This window comes from Microtus oregoni, unplaced genomic scaffold, assembly GCF_018167655.1.
Source record: "Microtus oregoni isolate MIOR12 unplaced genomic scaffold, Mior012 000014F_ref0000157, whole genome shotgun sequence".
In the NCBI taxonomy this organism is placed as follows: Eukaryota; Metazoa; Chordata; class Mammalia; order Rodentia; family Cricetidae; genus Microtus; species Microtus oregoni.
In genome coordinates this window covers 50,941,856-50,965,458 of record NW_024543073.1, presented here as the reverse complement: position 1 = coordinate 50,965,458, position 23,603 = coordinate 50,941,856, and the positions used below count along the sequence as shown (strand labels likewise).

Sequence of the window (23,603 nt, the reverse complement as noted above, 5' to 3'; positions counted from 1 at the left end):
AGGATTAACGTTGGCTATTGACAACAACAGAAAGATTGCAAACACATGGAAACAGTTCACTACCAAATGAGAAATGGGTCGAGGCAGAGATTAAGGAGGAAACTAAAACTTTTTATAATTGAATGAAAATGAGAACACAACATATCAAAACCTATGGGACAAAACAAAGGTAGCTCTAAGAAGCAAGCTCAAAGCACTAAGTGCCTACATTAAAAAAAAATGGAGAGATCTTATATTAGCAACTTAATGGCATACATGAAAGCTCTAGAACAAATGGAAGAACTAACTTCCAAAGAGAGTAGTGGCAAGAAACAGTCAAACTCAGTCAAGCATTGCTGGCTCCTGTCTTTAATCCCAGCACTTGGGAGATAGAAGCATGTGGATCTCTCTGAGTTCGAAGCCAGGCTGTTCTACAAAAGGAGCTCCAGGATATCCAAGGCTACAAAGAGAAACCCTGTCTCAAAAAACCAAAAAAAGAACAAAGGAAAAAAAGGAAAAGATGGATAGACAAAAAGAGTCAAAACTCAGGCTGATATCAATAAAATAGAAGCAACAAAAACAACACAAATAATCAATTAAATGAAGGATTGGTTCTTTGAGAAAATCAGTAACATTGATAAAACTTTAGCCAAATTTGCTAAAAGATGGAGAGAGAAGATTTAAATTAACAGAGGCAAAGGGGGGGGGGGCAACAAACACCCAGACAATGCAGAGAGTCATAAGGACATTTTTTAAAAATCTGTACCCCAAACTGGAAATCAGTTTTCCCAGTTTCCAAGTAAGTAACCAAACCAGAAAACATAAAAGAAATGGATAAACTTCTTTATATATACAGCCTACCAAAGTTAAATTAAGATCAGCTAAGCAGTTTTATTTCTTTATTTTTTTATGTCTTCATTTGTTTTTTCAAGATAGGGTGTCTCTGTGTGATTCTGGCTGTCCTGGAACTCACTCTGTAGACCAGGCTGGCTTTGAACTCACAGAGACCCACCTGCCTCTGCCTCTTGAGTTCTGGGATTAAAGGCATGCACCACCACTGCCCTGCTTCGGCTATGCAATTTAAACAGACCCAGAACCCTAGTGAAATAGAAGCAGCTATTAAAAGTCTCCCCCACTAACAAAGTTGAGGACCAGACAGGTTTAGTACAAAAGAACAATACCCTCAAAGAAGAATCAACACTAATGCTCTTCAAATTACTCTGCAAAATAGACACTGAAAGAATATTGGCTATTTTTTTCAGAGGCCACAATCACCTAAACCACACAAAAACCCAACAAAGAAAGTTACAGGCCAATTTCCCTCATGAACATAGATGCAAAAATTCTCAATAAAATACTTGCAAACAGAATCCAAGAACCCATCAAAAAAGATCATCATAAAAAATGATCAAGTAGGCTTCATCTCAGAGATACAAGGATGGTTTAACATATGAAAACCAATAAACATAATCTGTCATATGAATAGACTGGAAGACAAAAACCTCATGATCATCTATTTAGATACTGAAAAGGCCTTTGACATATTCCAACATCCCTTCATGATAAAACTCCTGGAGAGAACAGGGAGGGATACAAGGGACATTTCTCAACAAAATAAAGGCAATATACAGCAAGTTCATAGCCAAGATCAATCCAAACAGATAGAAACTCAAAGCTACTGAACTAAAAAAAGTTCTCAAATAACACAACCAGCTGAGGAAGCCTTAAAGAAATGTTCAACATCCTTAGTCACAGGGAAACACAAATCAAAACTACTTGAAGATTTCATCTTTTACCAGTCAAAATGGACAAGATCAATAAAACAAATGGCAGCTCATGCTGGTGAGAATGTGGGGTAAACACACTCATCCACTGATGGTGGGAGTGAAAACTTGTGTGGTCACTATGGAAACCAGTGTGGCTGTTCCTACCTACATCACTCTTGGGCAGATACCCAAGGACCCTCCATCCTCCTGCAGAGACACTGGCTCATCCATGTTCATTGCTCCTCTACACACAACCAGAAATAGGAAACAACCTAGTTGTCCATCAGCAGAAGAAAGGATCAGGGAATGTGGTACGTGCACACAATAGAATATTACTCAGATGTTAAAAAAAAACAACAAAAGAAATCATGAAATTTTCAGGTAAATGGATGGAGCCAGAAAAAAACACCTTGAATAAGGTAATCCAGACTCAAAAGACAAATATTTTATGCATTCCCTTATATGTGATATTAGCTTTTAAACCTTCAATACACACGCTAACATTCATCCAAACACAGAGGTTAGGTGTAGAGTAAGAGACGAGGAGGGGAGGATGAACTCTCAAGAAAGGGGAAATAGAATATATAATTATGGGGAGACTGGAACAGGGGGATTAAATGGGGGAAAGGAAGAGAGAGCGATGTCACAGTAGTCGGTTCCCATTTGATCCCTCAAATGGCTCTTTTTTAGTTGCCACTCCACATATTCCCTTAAGTATCCATTACAAGGGATGCCTTCATTCCTTCTGGGAGGATGTTGTCAAGAATCTGCGTATCCATCAATAGGGGTTGGCCCTATTCATTGTGGACTTCCACAGAAAAACGTGTTAGTGCCGGGCGGTGGTGGCGCACGCCTTTAATCCCAGCACTTGGGAGGCAGAGGCAGGCGGATCTTTGTGAGTTCGAGACCAGCCTGGTCTACAAGAGCTAGTTCCAGGACAGGCTCCAAAACCACAGAGAAACCCTGTCTCGAAAAACTTAAAAAAAAAAAAAAAAAAAAAGAAAAACGTGTTAGTTCCCAGGTGTGGTGAAACACACCTCTAATCCCAGTGCTTGGGAGGCTAAGGCAGGAGGATTACGACACCAAGGGTAGCCTGGGCTACATAGTGAGATCATGTCTCTAAAAATAGCAATCATATCTCATACCATCATTAAATCCAAGCTCAAAACTATTCAAACCATTTTCAATGTAGTTTTACAGCCAGGTGCTGATGTGTCCCGCCCATCACATTTTATAAGTGAAGAAACCGAGTCCCAAAGAAAGTCGGCAACTATTTTGTCTGAGTTCATGTCAAAGAGGTTTAAACAGCCCATTCTGTACAGGTACTGTTGTCTTGGGCCTGGAGATGTGGCTAGCTGGCCTGGCATGCAAGAGGCCTTGGATCCCATCCCTGGGAATGAAAAGACTTGCACGCATCCACACACACACACACACTCACACATTCATGCATACATCCACAACATAACATACACATGCATACACACGAATACACACACACATATACATATACAACTGCCTTAGTTATTGTTTCTATTGCTGTAAAAAGACACCCTGACCACTGCAATTCTTATAAAGGAAAATATTTAATTGGGGCCACTCACTTACAGTCAGAGGTTCAGTCCATTATCATCATGGGGACATGGCAGTGTGCAGGCAGACATGGTGCTGGAGAAGCAGCTGAGAGTCCTACATCTTCCAGGCACCAGGAAGTGGTGTGCCTCACTGGGCTTGACTTGAGCAATATGAGACCTCAGAGTCTGTGTCCACAGTGACACACTTCCTCCAACAAGACCACACCTCCTAATCCTATAAGCTTATGGGGGCCAATCACATTCAAACTACCACAACAACATATATATGCACATATGCGCCTACAGACACATACACTGATACATGTACATACACACACATGCACACATACACAACATATACATGTACACATATACACACATATACATATACCCACAACACATACATGTACATACTCGGCACAAACATACACATGAGCATACACACATAAAATATACATGCACATATTCACACTGACGCATACACACATACATTCACACACACAACATACACCTGTGCATATACACACAAATACACATACAGTTGCACATAGCAGAGCAGGGCAAGCGTTGTGTCCTTTCATGACCTAACCAGGAAGTGCTGTCCGCCCCTCTGCCATGCTGCAGCTGTACTAAGAGAATTGGTAAATCCAGCACCTGTGATGGAGGCCAGGAAGTGTGGTTGCTGGTACCAGGCTTGGAGGCTGCCAGCACCTGCAGAAAGCCAAGATGAAGATTTCCTTATTAATTCCAGATTCAGACTGCTGGGTCTGACTTGCAGCCGGGCCAACCCCAGCTAGGAACCTTAGGCGGGTCATTCACCCTCTCTGTGCTTGAGCTTCCAGATCTGGAAATGAGGGTGAATTTAACATTACCCTTATAGGCTCGTGTGGGAGCTACAGCTTGGCATCCTTTGGCAATGCCTGGGAGGCTGGCAGGAGGGCTTCAAGGCCAAGAACAGCCTGGGCTACGTAGTTTTGCCCTGTCTCAACAAACAAATAAACAAACCTTATCAAATTTAAAGTGTTTTGAGTCACAGAAATGTCACAGGCTTAGGACTGCTTTTAGAGCTGCCCGGGGCTCTGGGCCCAGCGTGCAGGGTGACTGACCTGAGCGGGAGGGTGGCCACATCTCTGCAGGCTCTCTTCCAGTGACTACAGGAGCACAGCTCTGAGACGCAGCCTTGGCCTCAGCACTTTTGGAGCCTAACGCTTTGGAAAAAGCCTTTTTGAGTTGGGGGAGGAAGATGAGAACTGGCTGGCAAGATGCTGGAGTCTGGGGAAAAATGCTTCTAAGACAAAAGGGGCAGGGACGTGGCTTGCCGGGCTATGTACACACCCCAGGGCTGCAGGAACTCTTGCCATTGCCTACTGTGGTCGGTATGTAAAATAAATGAAAAAATGCTGATTAAATAAAAGAAAAGATAAAAAGAAAATCCAGCTCACTCAAAGTAGATTCTAATGCTCCGGTCTGTGTCAGGCTGAGAAAGTGCCCAGTCAGGGAAGTGCTTGCCTTAGGAACGTGCCTACCTGAGTCAGAGCTTCAGTGGGTAAAGCCATAAAAGCCTAGCAAGGCCTCATGCACCTGGCTGCATTCCTGCTGCAGGCAGAGGTGAGAGGATTCCAAGTACTCGCTGGCCAATGAATCAGTGAACTCAAGGTTCAAAGACAGACCCTGTTTCAAAAACTCAGGTGGCAGGACTTGGAGACAGCTCTGCAGGCAAAAGGCTGGCTGTGCAGGCAGACTGGGGAACTCGGGTTCCTTAGGATCCCTGGAATGTGTGTGAAAAGCCAGATGTGGCGGCACACATCTGTATCTCAGAATTCCCACAGAAATGAGGAGTGGAGGCAGAGAAACTCTGGCTGGCACCCCTGAAGCAAAGGACAGAGACCCTACCCAAAGCCAGGTGGAAGGTGAAGACATGTGCACTGTGGCATCCCATCCCCATCCCTTGCGGGGTCACACAAACAGATGAGAAAAAGGAAAGAACACACAAGGCTGGGTGTGACTGAGGACGACACCCAAACACACATATGCATGTATCCAAACACAGAGTGTGAACCCACACACACCCTTTAAACAGAGCATGGTGGTACAAACCCTTCACCAAGGTAGGCAGGCGGATTGTGAGTTCGAGCTCCACGAGACACTTCCTCAAAAGAAAAACAAAGCAAAAAGACCAGAAAGTATTACCAGGAAAACTGTCTGATAGCCCCAACAGGTTCCTAGGAGAGAGACAAGCCTGTCTTTGTGTCTGGCAGGCTTAGGACTGGACCAGGACCTTTTCAGGACCTAGAGAAGTCTCATCTAAAGAGAAAGCCAGAAAATGGTGCATTTCTCTGTGTTTCAGTGTGTGGAACAGCAAACCTTCAGGGCTGGAGGTAGCACAGCTCCAGGGGAAGCCAGGAAGCAATGGGGGAGTACAGGCTGTGAGCATGATGGTATCACTGGGAGTGGCGTGTTTCACGGAGAGAGGTTGTCAAGTGTGTCCCAAATCAGTCATCTTTACTCAAGAAGCTGCCCATGTCACTTGAAGTCTGAGTACAGGTGCTATTTCTCAGCTGGCTTTGCAGTTCAGCATGGTCACTTGACCAGAGGAAACTCAGCAGAAGCCTTAGAAGCCTGACCAACCATCTTTATGCATGCGGTTGCTTCCTGGAGCTTGGCCCCAGCATGTGGGGTTGAGGTGGTGTGACCTTTAAGAGGTGAGGCTGGCTCATGGGAAGGACTTGCCAGTGAGACTCCAGCCCAAAAATGGGCAATGTCTCCCAGGAGTGGCTTAGGTTTCTGGGGACAGGGTGAGTTCTCTGGGGAACTGACTGTTAGACTGGACCCCATGTTGTTAGTACTGCGGCCCTGGTCTCTTCAAATTACCCTGGGGGTTTTCTTGGGTCTGAAATCTGCACATGAATCGCTGAGGAAATTCTCAGGCCCATCTTTCTGGGCCTAGTGTCTTGTTTTCTCTCTGTCTTTCTCTCTCTGTGTGTCTCTCTCTCTCTGTGTGTCTCTCTCTGTCTCTCTGTCTCTCTCTCTCTCCCCCACCCCCTTCATTTGGATAGTGTATTTCAGGTCCAGAGTTCTGTCTCTATACAGACTGCGGGTGCCTGAGGCCGTCTGCTGCCTTGCACAGCTGAACATCTCCCTGACCCAGTTGGGGCACCTTAGAAGGTCTCTAGGGTAACCAACCACAGGGGACTCAGATGCCAAGTTTGATAATCCTAGGGGCAATCTCTCAATAGAGAGGACAAGTGGGCAAATTTATCTGGTCTAAGTTGGTATCAGGGGAGGCACCAGCTAACTTGTTTCTCCAGTGCGGAGTCCCATGAATACTAGATAGAAGATCTGCCCCTGGGCCACACCTCCAGCCCCTCAACTGAGGAATCCAGGCAGGAACATCAAACCACACCAAGCTCTTGGTCTCACTATGTCACCCAGATGGACTATGACACCGTCATCTTCCTGTCTCGGTATCCAAGGCAGTAGGATGGCAGCTGTGTGCCTGTGCCGCCACATTGGCTGGAGGTGCCAACTCATCACCGACGGGATTATCCTGAAAGGAAGCCTGTGCGCTAACCAGATGCTCTTTACCTGGCTGGTGTCCACACCCTGCTGCGAGTTAGGCTGCCTGTGGCTTCCTGCTCCCTGACTCACGGCCACTGCCCTCACCACACACCCAAAGCAGCAGAGTCAGGTGACCATGGACTGAGCCTGAGAAACCGTGAGCCCGAACATATTCTGGCTGCTTCACACTGTGGCTCATAGAGACAGGGTTGGGGAAGCCAGGAATCAGGTGAGTTCTCCTTCCAGCCCTGGCCCTGTCTCCTCTGAGCCTCCTACACTTCACGCTGCTTTCCCTGCTCCTTCAAGGCAGGCCGCACTCTCACCAGCTGCTCTCTCAGCCAAGGACGACCCAGAAGAGAGCGAGACCCCGCCGACAGTGCTAAAATCCAAACCACTAGAACTTTCTGCAGGGATCATGATAGTGGCTGGGTGTCCATGCTAGCCAAGTCATTAGCACCAACAGGCTTCAAGCTGGGCTCAGGCAGACCTGTGTTCAACCCTAGCTCAGCAGTGACTTGTGTTGAAGAGCCTCCAGATAGGAAGTGAAATATGGGAAGCTGGGCCACAGTTCGGGCAACTGCAAGAGGCAAGAGACTAACGGCTGAGAAGACGAGGGCACAAGCTGGGGCCAGGCTCTCAGGACTTGAAGTCGACTTACATCTTGTGTGATCTCAGACTGATTACTAAGCCTCTCTGTTTCTGTTTTCTTGTTTGTGAAATGGTACAACTTTAACACTTGGCATATGCTGTTACGTTCTCGCTGACTCTCGGGAGGCATTTAGCAAACCTGCTACTCCGAAAAGCCCCCAGAGGACACTGTTGCCTACACCATGGATGTAAATAGTGCCTCCTGACGTTGTCCAAAAGAGCAACGGAGTCCATGGCTGTGAGGGAGAGGCTTCTCTGGACACCGTGATCATCATTCCTTTTACCTCCTTAGAACTGTACAAAGGTCAGGATGCTCCGTGTCTCAGGACGAGAGACCAAGTTGCAGCTGCAGAGCCACACGCCCAGGAGCTACTGGAGCAGGGGTGCAAATTCCGACTCAGGTTAGAGAGGGAGAGACAGTGCTTACACTTACCAGCAATTTGTCCATGGATGGGTAGGTGTGGATCAGTGGGCTCCAAAAGGATTCCTGGGGACTATGGGAAGGCATGTCTGTCTTCTAGAGAAAGCATTCTTGAGCTGAGCATTGTGGTTCTGCTTGTCATCCAAGCACTAGGGAAGCTGAGGCAGGAGGATAACTGCAAGTTTGATTTAAGCGAGTATCTTTAAGGTTGTCCTGGGCTACAGAATGAGACCTTGTTTCCAAAAGAAAGAAAAGAGAGAAAGAAAGAAGGGGAAAGGGATGTGATGTGGCACCCTTGACGTCGGTTCATGCCGCCATTCTTAGTAGACGTGACCAAGAAGACAGTATCACTGGGCTGCAGGAGAAACCAGTCCAGGATAGTCCATAAAGAAGGAGAATGCAGGGGACGTTGGAGGGCTAGCTGGAGCCTTGCTCACACTGAGCCAGAAGCTGCACCTCTTGCAGTTCTGAGAACCAACAAAGGCAAACAACAGCAGCCAGGTGTGGTGCCAGACACCTCGCCCCCCAAGCGTGGGCACAAGCATGAGGCTGGCCTTGGCTGCACAACACAAGCCTGCCTCCAAAGCCAAAACAGCAAGTACGGGATTTCCTTCCTCTTGGAAGCATAAAAATGCCTTAAATAAAAGTGGTGGGGAAGAGCCCACCACACAAGCATGAGGACCCGAGTGAGAGCCCAGCACCCACATGAGAAATAGCTGGGCTTGGAAGCACATGCTTGTAGTCCCAGCAGAGACGGGCAGATTCCTGGGGCTCACTAGCAAGCCAGCCTAGCCTACCTGGCAAGCTCCGATGACAAGCCCTGCCTCATAAATAAGGAGCCCGAGGGACAGAAGCTGGGCCTCCACATGCATGTGCACACACATGCACACGTGTACACACACAAGAGAAGAAAGGAAGAAAGGGAGTGGAGGGGGGAAGAGCAGAAGTTGTTCATTTATTCAGTGCCTCGGTTTTCAGTGTGAAGCTCGGGAGATGTTGGACACGACAACGGCTCTGACTCTCCCGATAGCGCATGCTCAGATCAAAACACCACATAGCATGGCTCCACTCTGCACTACTGTTTATCAAGTCAAGTTAAAACGGTTTCCATTGAACATCCGTGTGACTATGAACAGCATTGCTCCCGTCCAGCCTAGAGTCACACGGCTAGGACAGCATTAGCCCTACACATGTGCAGAGTCTACACGCACCCATCCTACGGCTATGACAGCATTAGCCCTACACATGTGCAGAGTCTACACACACCCATCCTGAGTCACACGGCTAGGACAGCATTAGTCTACACATGCGCAGAGTCTACACGCACCCATCCTGAGTCACACGGCTAGGACAGCATTAGTCTACACATGCGCAGAGTCTACACGCACCCATCCTACGGCTATGACAGCATTAGCCCTACACATGTGCAGAGTCTACACACACCCATCCTGAGTCACACGGCTAGGACAGCATTAGCCCTACACATGTGCAGAGTCTACACGCACCCATCCTGAGTCACACGGCTAGGACAGCATTAGCCCTACACATGTGCAGAGTCTACACGCACCCATCCTGAGTCACACGGCTAGGACAGCATTAGCCCTACACATGCGCAGTCTACACGCACCCATCCTGAGTCACACGGCTAGGACAGCATTAGCCCTACACATGCGCAGTCTACACGCACCCATCCTGAGTCACACAGCTAGGACAGCATTAGTCTACACATGTGCAGAGTCTACACGCACCCATCCTGAGTCACACGGCTAGGACAGCATTAGCCCTACACATGTGCAGAGTCTACACGCACCCATCCTGAGTCACACGGCTAGGACAGCATTAGTCTACACATGTGCAGAGTCTACACGCACCCATCCTGAGTCACACGGCTAGGACAGCATTAGTCTACACGCACCCATTCAACCAGCTGAGCGCTGAACACATTTGAGGGAACACTGCATCTCCACGGAACATACAGAAGCCCCTGTCATGTCACTACTCCCCACACAATACAACACAGCTGTCTGCAGAGCAGACAAGTATCGGGCGTTACTAAGTAGTTTAGAGATGGCGTAAGGTACACAGTGTCATTTTTACAGAAGAACTTGCTTATTTTGGCAGACACTGGTAGTCACAGGGGTCCTGGGGCTGAGTGTCTGGGACCCCGCTGCAGGACTTTACTGCCCCGAGTGGTCTCGGGTTTTCTTTAGCTCCCTGTACCCGGACATCGCCACTCTAAAGCAGGCGATGCAATTTCACAGACAAGGAGAAAGCACCGGGGAGGTGCCGCAGAAGTCACTGGAGTCTGGAATTGGTACCAGGAGTGGGGTGTGACTAAGCACACCAAGATTACAAATCTGGTGAGAACTTGGATCAAGGCTTGGTATTGAACGCTGTCGTTCCTGAGCCCAAGGCATACTGCAGTCTGTTCCTCAGTTTCCCCAAGCTCTAGCTCTTGGCCCCTTTTGCCTTTCCCCTGATTTCTTTTTTCAAAGATTTTTAAATTATTTATTTATTATGTATACAATATTCTGTCTGTGTGTATGCCTGCAGGCCAGAAGAGGGCACCAGACCCCATTACAGATGGTTGTGAGCCACCATGTGGTTGCTGGGAATTGAACTCAGGACCTTTGGAAGAGCAGGCAAAGCTCTTAACCTCTGAGCCATCTCTCCAGTCTGATTTTTAAATTTTTAAAAATATTTATTTATTTTATATGTATGAGTATTTTGGCTGCATGTAAGTCTGTGCAGCACATGAATACTTTGTGTCCATGGAGGCCAGAAGAGGCATTAGATCTCCTGGAACTTAAGTTACAGGTGGTTGTGAGCCACCATGTGGGTGTTGGAAGCTGAACCCAGGTCTTTTGTGGAAGAAGCATGCACTCAACCCCTTAACTATCTCTCTAGCCTCTGGTTTCTATTTTTTTTTAAGTTATATGTATCTCTGTTGGGGTGTGCCTTGCGAATTCAGTGCCCAAAGATGTCAGAGGCCAAAGACTTCAGATTTGCTGGGGCTAAAGTCACAGGCTGTTGTGAGTGTCCGACATTGATGCTGGGAACTGAACTGAGGTCCTATGCAAGAGCAGTGGATGCTGCTAACCTCTGACCCCTCTCTCCAGCTGTGTCCCAACTTGCTATAGTCTCCTAGGTACCTCTTTACACACAGACACACATACTCACAGAGACACACATATACACACTCACACAGATATTCACACAGATACACACACACACTCCGTCAAGAAATCTCAGTGTGCTCTCTGAATCCACTTCTTCCTTCACCTGTCTCACTTTATTTGGGGATTGTTTGATTGTTGTTTTTGAGATTGAGTCTTGCTTACCTAGGCCATGCTAGTTCTGACTCCCAAATGCTGGAATGGTAGCCTGGATTCCCAGCAAGCACTTTGCTTTTAATTCACAAAATCTGCAAGTTGGATGGGAATAAAAAGCCACATCTCTGTCAGTGTGTGTGTGTTTTGTTTTTGTTTTTTGTTTTTTGAGACAAGGTTTCTCTCTAGTTTTGAAGTCTGTCTTGGGACTAGCTCTTATAGACAAGCCTGGCCTCGAACACGAACACACAGAGATCTCACTACCTCTGCCTCCCTCCCAAGTGCTAGAATTAAAGGTGTGTGTGTGCCACCACCGCTCAACGCCACACCTTTCTTTTCACCATTTCTAACTGCAATGACACTTGGAAGCAATAGATCATAGTGCGTTCAGCAGTGATCATGTGACTGCAACTTTATTGCCAATAGAGATTGTGTTTATGTTTCCCGGAAGAGATCCGGGAAGCCCATTGGCTTTCATGTCTTCTTTGGCATCGCCACTAGCTCTGCTAGCTCTGCTGGTTCTGCTCTGCACAGCTCTTAGAGAAGCCTGTTTCGGGACAACTCTAGGATTTCAAACACTTTTAACATGGTCGCTTTCCTTCTGTCTGGCAGAATCATCTAAAATCCATTCAGATCCCTTGATACCCATGAGGTCCCTAGTTCCATCCCCAAAACCATAGGAAACAAAACCCCAAAACAACAAAACACGAGGAACTACAGATGGAGTGGTGGGATTTGACCCAGGGGAGAAAGAACAGCCAGAGGCAGAGCCACTAGCAGATCCTGCAGGGGCCAGTGGTGAGCCACATGAATCATCCCAACACTGGGGAGACTGAGGCAGGAGGGGCATGACTCCAACCCAGTCTGCACTGCAGAGTCAGTCTCTGCAGAAACAACAACCAAAACAAAACAAACAAAATTACAGGTCTGCTCGTGTGCACAGTCACCATCCAGAAAGTGTGACGGGGCTGGGGAAATGGCTCAGGTGGTAAAGTCCTGTTTTTGCCATGCAAACACGAGGACCTGAGAACTTAGTCTTGAGGGTCCTGAACTGACACCTTTCCCTTCACTTCCAGCACTGGGGTATGAAGACAGGCAGATCTCTGGGGCTCGCTAGCCAGCCAGCCTTGCCCCATTAGCAAGCTCTAGGCCAATCAGAGACCCTGTCTCAAAACATAAATGTGGGGTGTTGAAAGCTTAGCATCTTACCTGGCTGTAAGAGACAGGAAGGGACAGAACAGCTCAAGCTCACAAGCCCCATGAAAAAGGGATGGCTTGCGGCTGTTGGAGACTTGCAACTGGAGGCACAGCTGAATCCTACATCAAAAGTCCTATAAGATCAGAAGGGTGGCTGGGTGGTGGTAGCGCATGTCTGTTAATCCCAGCACTTGCGAGGGAGAGGCAAGAGGATCTCAAGGAATTCGAGGCCAGCCTGGTCTACAAACCAAGTTCCAGTTCCAGGACAGCCAGGACAGTCCTGGACACAGAGAAACCCTGTCTCAGAAAAAAAAAAATCAGAAGGGTGACTTCAGGGACATGTGCTAATAAGACACTGAGGAGCCAGCAGCTAGCATGGAGAGCCTGCCAGGCACTGTGGGAGGGGCAGGCACTCCAGAGCCTCTGCAGACCTTCCTCTGTGGCTCGAAGCCAAGGCCAGTATTCAAAGGACAAAAAGAGGGTCTCTCTGCCCTGCAAGCCAGCCAGCTGCACTGGAAAAGCAGTGTCCTGGGACCAGACCTATTTCTTTTTAATATCAACTAGGCTAGAATTGTTCAACCTGCCTTCCCCTTAAAAAAAAAAAAAGTGTTCTGATTCCCAAGCAGCTCCTTTTTAAAAGTCAGGTTTCAGTTTGGTCAGGGTTGTTTTCTTTTCCTTGTGGGGACGAGGCACTGAGACCAGTTGTCCTTTCCGCCTTGAGGTGCAGAGACCAGACACAGATCGCCTGTGAGCCTGCTCTGTTAGAGAAGCTGCCGCCTCAGGTTGTGGAGAGGAAACAGTGCAGAAAGTGTTCGCCTTCCAAGCATGAGGACCTCAGCTTCATCCCTGAACCCACGGAGAAAGCCAGGCTTCTTGCACCCATGTAACCCTAGCACGAGGGAAGCAAAGTCAGAAAAATCCCTGGACTTGCTGATCAGTCAGCTTAGCCTAACTGATGAGCCTCAGGACCCAGTGAGAGACTTTGTGTTTAAAACGAGAGTGGAAGCCAGGCATGGTGGCACACACCTTTAATGTCAACACTCGAGAGGCAGAAGCAGAAAGATTTCTGTGAGTTCCAGGACAGCCAAGGCTACAAAGAGAGTCCTTTGCTAAAGAAACAAAGCTAGTGGAGGGTTCCTGAAGAATGACACTTGTGATGACCTCTGACCTCCATACACATGCTTACACATGTGCATACGCACCTGCACACACAAACATGCATACACCCCACAAGAAGGAAATGTTTGCCCCCCAGAGCTGGATGCTGTGGCTATCTTCACTTTACAGCCAGGAAACTGGGGATAGAGAGGGAGGGGCCTCCCACCGTCAGGATCAGTGAGTGGTAGGATCAGGAATCAAACTCTGCTAGGCAAGAGCTCTGACACTAAGCCACAACCCCAATCCCAACTGATCTTTCAAATGTTCCAATTGCGGGCTGGAGAGTTGGTTCAGCGGTTAAGAGCACTGGCTGCTCTTCCAGGGGTCCTGAGTTCAATTCCCAGCAATCATATGGTGGCTCACAACCATCTTCAATGAGATCTGGTGCCCCCTTCTGACCTGCCTGTCTACCTGCAGGTAGAATACTGTATACATAATAAATAATTTTTTAAAAATTAAAAATAAAATGTTCCAGTTGCCCTTACTGTGTATGGACGCTCTCACACCTGTGCCACAACATGCATGTGGGGACCAGAATATAACTCTGTAGAACTGAGTGTCTTCTGGAACACTTGCCTGGGTTCCAGGAATTGAACACAGCTCTCCAGACTTGTGCAGAAAGCCCGTCTACCCACTGGGTCATCTTCCTGCAACAGATTTTTGCCAGACTCGCTGTGCATTTAAAAAGAGCTGGCCTTTTGGGTGAGGATCGGTTATAATCTGGTAAGAATTGGCATCTTGAGGGAGTTGCCATTAGTGTCTCAGAACCCTGCCCCCTAAAGGCTGGAAGCAGAAGACCAGGAGATGCGAACTGGAGAGCTAGATTTGAGGCTTGGGGGCCCGGCAACTGCTCAACTCGTGGACCACAGCGCCACCTGGTGGTTAGCTATAGAACCTTCAGCTGGAAGCCAGCGGTTCCTACCCACCAGTCAGCAAACCCCGTTCCTAAAAGGCTCTAAAGGAAATATTTTTCAGTCACAGGAGCCAAACAGTCCGTTTCAAAGACAGTTCTTGCGTTATGAGACAAAACTATCTCCAAATGTTTCAAGAAGTAGGGACACCATGTCCGACTACAGGCAAACACTAAGGAGGGGCCAGAGGAGATGGCTCAGGGAGTAAGGTGCTTGTCATGCAAGCTGAAGGTCCTGACTTCTATCCCCAGAACCCATGTAAAACATCAGGTGTGGTTAATTCCAGCTCTGGGGCTAAACCAGCAAGCAGAGAGACCACTCCTAGTTGAGAGCGTTCCTTGCGCCCGTATCTCTAACAGAAGAGAGGCGCCCTCTTCTGGCCTGCTTGGGCACCAAGGGAAGGACGCCTAAGGTTAACCTCTGGCTCAACACACACCTGCACGCACTTATACGCACATCGCACACCTGACCGTCCTTATGCGCACCTGCGCACACACAGAATTTTATGGGTCTATGAATGTCCAGAAAACATTCAAAAAGCTCGTAAAAAAACAAACCAAAACAAAACGGGGGGGGGGGGGGGGGGTAAGAACAGTCACCAGATGCAGGAGTTTGAAGCTCATTGCTTAGTGCCTGGTCCCCAGGTGGTGCTATTGAGTTGGGCCTGGATCATGGCAGAACTCACCCTTCTGATGAGTTAATGCATCCAGGCTGAATCCAGACTGAATTGCTGGGGACTGCTTGGAGGTGGCATGTCACTGGAGGTGTATTTTTGAAGTGTCCCAGGCCACTTCCTGTTATGATTTGCACCTGAGGTGCGCCCCCAAAGGCCTTCTGCTGAAGCCTGTGGTGCTATCCAGAAGTAGTGGAACCTTTGAGGGGTGGAGCCCAGTGAGATCACAGGGGGCTGGACCCCAGTAAGCGATTAGAATCCTTATCCCTCTCTCCTCCCAGCAGGCCTTGCGGTGAGATGCTCTGCTCCACCACACAGCCCCCCATGACATCCTCGCCCACATAATCCAGAACCTGGAGCTGGTGACCATGGGCTGCAACCTTAGAAGCTGTGAGCCTGCAATTCCGGTTAATAATTTCATCTGAAAATGGCTAAAAGAAAGGATTTCACATATTCCCACCACATAATATATCTAAACTGATGGCTATGGTAACTCACCCACTTCCCTCACTTCTCGGTGAGCTCAGGAAGAGCAAGTGCGGTCACCACAGGCTTCCCTAGAGAGCACAAGTCAGTATTTGTGCTTTCCTGAGGGGCTGGGGATGGAGCCTGGGGCTGGGCAAGCACCCTACCGCTCCCATACACAGCCCATCAATGTAACTTTAAGAAAAAAGTGGGTGGGGCAGCTGGAGAGAGATGGCTCAGTGGTTAAGAGCCTCGTGGCACACACCTGTAATCCAGCACTTGGGAAGCAGAGGCAGGAATATCAGGAGGTCAAGGCTAGAATAGGAGGGAAGGACAGGGAAAGGAGGGGAGAGAAAAAGAAGGGAGAGGAGAAGGCAAGTAAGGATGTTCTGATATGGCTATTCCATAGCCCAGACTGATCCAGCCAGAGATGACCGTTCTCACACTTCATCCCTAGGAGCCCCCTACATCAATGGCCACATAGGGACAGGGATTTGATTCCAGTTAGGAAGACAGCAAGCTCCGGGGGTGGATGGTGATGGTGCGGGAGCCTCCGCTGGCTCAGCTAGGTTCTCTGTGTCCTTCTCCATTGCAAAAGCAGAATCAATAATCAAACATAACACAGAGACCCCTTGCTCCAAGAGATCAGTGTTTAAAAAAAAAAGATTCAGGAAAGCGGAAGGCCCACCAGCTACAAGGGCTGTGAGCATCGTGACTGATGCCGTCAGTGTGATGATAGCACGGGGGGTGGGGTGGGGAAGTCGTGTGCTTTAGAGACGTAGACTGGGCTTATAAAGCCAGCTAAGAGCTGAGATCTGCTCTACGATTCTCAGAAAATAAGAAAGAGAAGAGTGGCTTTGTCACACAAACGCGGAAATCCTGGCAACCATAGAATGTGATCATGGACTTGTGGGGTTTGGGTGACTTCTACTCGAACATGTGCAGAGCGAAAACTTACACAGAGCGGTGTCCTAGGGGAAAGCAAACCCCAAGGCAGGGGGATGGACTTAGAAGCCGTGTCTTGTTGCAGTGCCATAATGCTCTGCGAAGACTTCGGCAGGAAAGGTGGGTCTCAGCTCCCTGTTCATAAGGGCAGCCCATCACCTCTACAGCGGAGCCTAAGGCAGATGCTCACACTGTGCCCAGCGAAGAGCAGAGAGAGATGGCTAAGGCCATGGTTCACACTGTGCCCCAGTGAAGGGCAGAGAGAGATGGCTAAGGCAGATGCTCACACTGTGCCCAGTGAAGGGCAGAGAGAGATGGCTAAGGCCGTGGTTCACACTGTGCCCCAGTGAAGAGTAGAGAGGGGTAAACTGATGTGTGAACTGGCACTCCATCTGCTTTCTCCATTTTATACAGTTTGGGGACCAATGAAGAGTCGAGAAAGTACCATCTGCTGAGGGCAGATCTTATGTTTCAATCCACAAAACCAGCATAACCACCCGGAGGTCTTTCTCTGATGTCTCCAGATTCTGTCAAGTTGGAAGTTAACATTAACCCTCACAGGAAGGCTTGGAGTCCTTGAGGTTTGGCCAAGACTGGAGGGTCACAAGTGTGATGCCAGCCTGTGTTATACATCAATATCTGCCTCCAGTCATAACTCAGCACTCTGGAAGCAGATACAAGTGGTGGTCTGTGAGTTGGAGGCCAGCCTGGTCTACCTAGCAGGTTCCAGGCCAGCCAGGGCTACATAGACTCTGTCTCAAAAAAAGCAAACAAAATGTCTACAAAATAGGTATTTCAAAATATTATGTATTTTATTGATGTCCTCCTTTCTAATTTTATTTTTATGTATATTACAATGCACATGCTAAGTTTAGCTTAACATATGTTTAAATAAGTAAAAGTAAATATGACAGGGGTTTGTCCAAAAATTGTCTTCATGACAAGGACAGAAAGCATAGCAGAAGAACACCTAACTAGAATCCCCCAGTGAGGGCCTGGGGGTGTGGCTCAGTGGTAGAGACCCTGCCTAGAATCCTCCAGTGAGAGACTAGGGACTTGGCTCAGATCACGCAGTAGATCAGGGACCAGGGATCAGTAAAGTCTACCAGCTATACTGTGGCCAACAGAAAGGGCTCACATTGGGGAGAAGTTGAAAGCAGCCTAGGCCAGGGCCGAGCCTGCACAGGAAGGCCAAAAGAGCTGAGCCCTGGGTCAAGCTCACGGCGGCTAAGTGAGTATTCAGTCTCATTATTGCACACATCCTTTTCCTGGGACCACAGTGTGTTTCAGTTCTTTAAACCACGTTCCTTGCACGGAAACAATGGCTCAACAGGTTAAGGCACTTGCTTCTAAAGCTGACAACCTCAGTTCAATTCCCAGAAGCCACACAGTGGAAGAAGAGAACCACTCCAGCAAGGAGTCACCTGACCTCCACCTGCGTGCCATGGCCCACCCCTCTCCATATGCACACAAAGCACTTTTCCATTCCTAAAAATGTTTCCTTGCAGCAAGTGTGCAGGAATACTCAGAGTCTCATTGCTTCTGAGAGAGCCAAGCAAGGGAGAGTGTGAATGGGGAGAGCTGAAGAGGAAGGGGTTGGGGAGAAGCCCTGGAAAGGTCCTATCCGGGCACCTATGAAAGGATGGATTGATGGATGGATGGATGGATGCATGGATGGATGGATTGACAGATGGGCTGAAGAGTGCATGAGTTGGACATGGGTGTGTGTGTGGAGGAGGGAGGGGGAAATCAGGGGTGCATGGGATGATATATGGATAGGACAGCTGATGCATGGGTAGACCACGGTCGGATAGTTGCTGCCTGTAGATGCTCAAATATGCCACCAGGTGTCGACATAATCTCTAGGACCACCTGAGAGGTCCCATGCAGCAGCCACTCCCCAGAAGTTATACTTCAAACCAGTTGCCACACGTGGTCAGGCCCTTGTATTTGCACACGCGCACCAGCACCCACTGGCTTCACCCAGCACCCCAGCCTCCTCCAGCAACAGAAGAAAACAGAGACAGCTGCAGAGAAGCAGGCTGACCCCACACTGAGCCTCTCTGAGACAGGCAGTGTGTGGAGATGGAGGGACCCCTTAAGACTTGAGCTGATGGTTTCTGTCCCACCAGCATCAGCTGCTTGTGCTGTTACTGGTGTTCAAATCACAGCCATCATTGTCAGCCCAGGAACCCTCCCCCGGCTTTGCACCTTTGGGGGAAAAACGTTTTTAGTAAGCCTTAGCAATCCGCCTAGAAAAGCAACTGGCAATGGAGCATCTCATCGCCGCTGGTTTCCACAACCACTGAAGGAACCTGGGAAGAGGTTTTCAGTCCCAAGCACCAGGTAGCTGCTCTCCCCACCCCATCCCAACTCCCCATCCCCCCAGACCCACTTGGGGATGACAAACCAAGTCAGGAAAGCACCACACTCTCCCAACCCAAGCTGGCCTCCCACTCTGCCTTCAGCGCAAAGGTCTATCCCTTGCTCTGGAAACTGCAGTGAGAGCTGATGGGGATTCTGGGGTTGCTTCTAGAAGGCAACATTTCTCAGCCTTTCCCCACCACATCCCCAGCAGAAGCATCTGTCCCCTCTGCCAGCCCTTTCTGGCTGCACTGCTTGCAGGAGACCTGCATCCTTCACAAAGCCGGCTCAGAGAATTCAAGGCAACCCACAGGTGGAATGTTGATCGCGACTCATAAGGGAAAACGTGAGTCTTCAGTAATCGCATAGCTTATCAGCACATTGAGCACCCCGACTGGCCTACGAGCCCACGAACACCCCGACCCCCACATACTTACTCCCACTCTTTCCTTCTGGCCTGAGGGGTGCTATGCATTTTGTGCGCTTGGTGGGCCAAGATGACATCCCGGTGGTCCACCACGCCACCACGCCGTTTCAGAGTTGGCCCGTCAAGGCTGCCGCTCATCTGTTGTGACCACGAGACGTGCAGGGGCCTGCGTGAGCCTGCCAGAGTGCAGTCCGCGCCTCGGCAGCTTGGGCGGTGGAGGACCTCATGACTGAGTGGAGGAAACATGGGGTCAGAGCCCCGGGAGGCCTTCGGCATCCATGGACCTCACTCAGAAATCCCAGGAGAGGAAACTGGAGGGAGAAGGAAGACGGGAAGAGCAGAGTGAGAGAAGCTACAAGGAAGCCAGGGCCACGAGAGCAGGTGTGGGCAGCAGAGGCCACCCCACCCTGTACCCGGAAGTTCAGCACCCCGGGCCTGGCTGCCAGGATTGAGTATTCCCTTGGCAACTAGGGGACAGGAAAGACACTTCTAGCAGTTGCCGGGCAACACAGGCCGTGGGTTGAAAGGCCACAAGGGTGTGGCTGATGCTGAGCACTTGGACCACCTGGCTCCAGATGCCAGCCAGACTGGGGTGGGTTGGGGTAGAGGCGTTTTCTCGCATCTAGATGTTTCCTTCTGCGGAATGGACCCTCTAGAGCCCCTACTTTTTGAGTTCTGTGAACTCCAGACCCCTGATGGCAAGTTCAAGCTCAGATGTGCTGGGCTAGACGTCTGGTCCCCATCTGCTTCCTTTTGGGGTGTAGAGAGCGCAGGGGGACCAACGGTTAGGTTTTTCATCTCATTTTTTTAATGTGTCGCCTGTGTTCATGTTCATGCAGTGCACATCGCACATGGACATGTACGCATATGTGTGTGGAGGCCAGAGGTCAGCCTGTTCAAGTCACCATTACATGGGCTGAAACATCCCAGCCACTCTGATGAGCACAGCGCTTTAAGACTGAGGAGGACAGGAGCAAGGTGGCTCACATGTGCAAGCCCAGCACTCAGGAGGCTGAGGCAGGGGAATGGAGAGCTTGATGGGCATCTGGACTGCACGGAAAGGCTCAGTGTGAAAACACGTGTCTTCTTTTCAGCCGCTGTTCGGGGAGGGAAGGCAATAAACTCTACTGCCACACCTATGAGTTGCTGGGGTCTCAAAACCAGAGGAACCGGGGGCTTAACATCTTTGTGGTCTCTCATTTACTCATTCAACAAACACTGAGTTTGTAACTGGCTCTGGGCTGGGTACTGGGGATGTGGCCTCTATGCTGTAGGTACACAGAGAAGCCGCTTCCCATGCAGAGAAGACATCCCAGGGAGAGAGGGACGGACAGGGACAGAATAAGGCAGGAGCAGAAGAGTACGATGGAGAGAATCAGCAGGGACAGGGTGTACCTTGGGCTGCTGTCAGCAAGGCCAGCTGTCCACTGTCACCCAGGACTGACAGAGACCCCAAGTCCTACAGAGGCTAGGTCTCCTTAGGGAAAAGGCATAGATTTACAGAGTGGAGAACACAGTCCTACAGACTCCAGTCTCTCTAGGAGACCTGGGACACAGTGGGGATGCTGTGAGTATGGTTGACATGCTGTTGTTTGGGAATAAGGACAAGGAAAATCATAAGTGTATGTTCAGGACAGATTCGCCATGGGGACGGAGAGCTTTCCCCATCCACAAGGGCTACCGTATTCCCTGGCCTTTGTCGAAGCGACTGGCCCTTATACCATGCCAAGAGCACAGAGCATCAGTGGGCAGGGGAGGCTGTTGTTTGAGACGCTCTCCTTCTGATACCTGGGCTGACCTCCAGTCTGCAGGGATCCTCCTGGGTGCTGGGATTACAGATGTGTGATTCTTCGGCTGGCTTTATGCAGGGCTGGGGGTTGAGCATGCCTTGTGTATGCAGGGTTGGGGGCTGAGCATGCCCTGTGTATGCAGGGCTGGGGGTTGAGCATGCCTTGCTTATGCAGGGCTGGGGGTTGAGCATGCCTTGTGTATGCAGGGCTGGGGGTTGAGCATGCCTTGTGTATGCAGGGCTGGGGGGTTGAACATGCCCTGTGTATGCAGGACTGGCAGGTTGAGCATGCCTTGTGTATGCAGGGCTGGGGGTTGAGCATGCCCTGTGTATGCAGGGCTGGGGGTTGAGCATGCCTTGCTTATGCAGGGCTGGGGGTTGAGCATGCCCTGTGTATGCAGGGCTGGGGGTTGAGCATGCCTTGTGTATGCAGGGCTGGGGGTTGAGCATGCCTTGTGTATGCAGGGTGGGAGGTTGAGCATGCCTTGCGTATGCAGGGTGGGAGGTTGAGCATGCCTTGCGTATGCAGGGCTGGGGGCTGAGCATGCCTTGTGTATGCAGGGTGGGGGGTTGAGCATGCCTTGTGTATGGAGGGTGGGGGATTGAGCATGCCTTGCGTATGCCAGGCAAGCACCACACCAAACGGAGCTACATCCCCAGCTTGTGGATTACCTATTTAAAAGGCCCTTTCTCCAAATGCAGCCTTGTCTGAAGGTACTTGGGATTACACTTGAATATATCAATTTCAGACAGCACTCAATTTAGCCTTTACAAAGTCTTGACAGGATGTGTTGGGAGCCAGTTACGCATTAGGTGAAGCCCAGAGAAGGCTGCTGTGGCGGTGACCACCAAGCAGGGACCTGAAGGTGATGCAGAAATCACGCAGGCATTTGAATGAAAGGCTTTCCATCCCTCCAGAGCAGCGTGCAAAGGCCCTGAGGCAGAACTGTGTGGGGCTTGCTCACAGGCCAAGCAGGGGCTCATGGGAAGGCCTAAGTAAAGAGGAAAGTGGAGAATGTGAGCATGGAAGGTGATGAGGAGATCCTTCAGGGCCTTGCGGACCATACGGAAGACTTCTCTAGTTCTCAGAGTGCTGCAGGACGTGCTGTTTGGAATCAATTCTTTCCTTGTGGTGTCTTTTCAAGCCCAAACTCATTTCCCCACCTGAGCTTCTAAGAACCAGTTAGAAACTTGGCACAAGCTAACGCAATTCGGAAGCTTCTCGCAAAGACACAAGCAACTCCAGCATCTATGCATGTTCCATACATAAATGCAGAGAACAAAGCAGCCCCAGATCACAAGACCTTGCTCCTTGCTATTCACCTTCTTAAATTCTATCATACTCCATGACAAGGGCAGGAACCCTCTAGTCTCTTCAAATCCTGGAACCTGTGGGGTTTACTAGATCCATCCTTCCTGTGCCTTCGTGTTTCCCTCTCTTGCCTCTGCACCCTCATTCTAAACTGTGAGCATCTCTGAAGGCTTTGTGTTTGAGTCAAATACTTTCCCACTGCCCCCCACCCCAAGCACTATTCCTTTAATAGCCACCAACTGTTTTGGAGGGGGTATAGACCTGTCTCCCTGACCCCTGCGACAGTGTGCTGTTTTACAAACATGTGACTGAGCATGAGAGGTGGGGGCGTGGACCTGTCCCACTGACCCCTGCAACGAAGTTCCAGCCCACTGGCAGAATTATCTGTCCCTAACTAACCTCTCTGTACACACACAAAAGGAAGACTCTCACAGGTGTAGTGTGCTGTGGATTACGTATCTATTCCTGAACTAACAAAGAAAAGACCAGGAGCTAGGGAGTGTGGCTCAGTCACAGACAGCCCCCAGTGAGGGGCTAGAGACTTGACTCAGAGGTAGAACCCCTGCCTAGCATGCGCAAACTTCCAATTCCAGCCAAAATGGGAGGGGAAAGAGTAGATGGTGGATAAATGGGACATCCTCCAGTGTTCCTAGGAACAAGTTCACCTAGAGACGTCGTGAGGCATCCTCCAAGCCCTCACGTGGCATCCAGACCCTTCTTCAGGAGAAGAGACATGGTGCACCCGGAAGGCCATCCGCCCATCTTTACCCAGAATGTAACAACTAGCTTGGGACCCTGCACACTTTCAGCTTCCGAGCCTCGGAATCAGCACAGGACCATGATACGAATGGGGTCCCTCAGTGTCCGCAGGAGTTTGCTCCCAGGACCTGTGTGATCGCAATGCACGAGCATCCAGTCCTCTCCACAAAGCCCACTTGGCCTGCACACAGCCTGCATTCTGACACGGGTGGCATGTCCATTGCTGTTAGTGTGCATGGCTTGGGGAAGAGTGATGGAGACAGAATATGTCCATATCCACCACCGATGCCATTTACGTTTAAGTGGGCGGCATCAGCGGAGATGGCACAGC

The 23,603-nt window shown here is 49.5% G+C and overlaps 1 protein-coding gene across 1 annotated transcript in view; it reads right to left on the bottom strand.

Moving 5' to 3' along the window:
• Cacna1a (calcium voltage-gated channel subunit alpha1 A) overlaps nt 1–19,604 on the bottom strand; it is a gene marked incomplete at its 3' end in the record, with an annotated part of 258,667 nt that extends 239,063 nt beyond the window's left edge. Inside the window, exon 1 of the mRNA XM_041663340.1 lies at nt 19,423–19,604. Coding sequence (XP_041519274.1) covers nt 19,423–19,550 — 128 coding nt within the window. The remainder of the gene's footprint in view (nt 1–19,422) is intronic.
• Between the last annotated feature and the right edge of the window lie 3,999 nt (nt 19,605–23,603).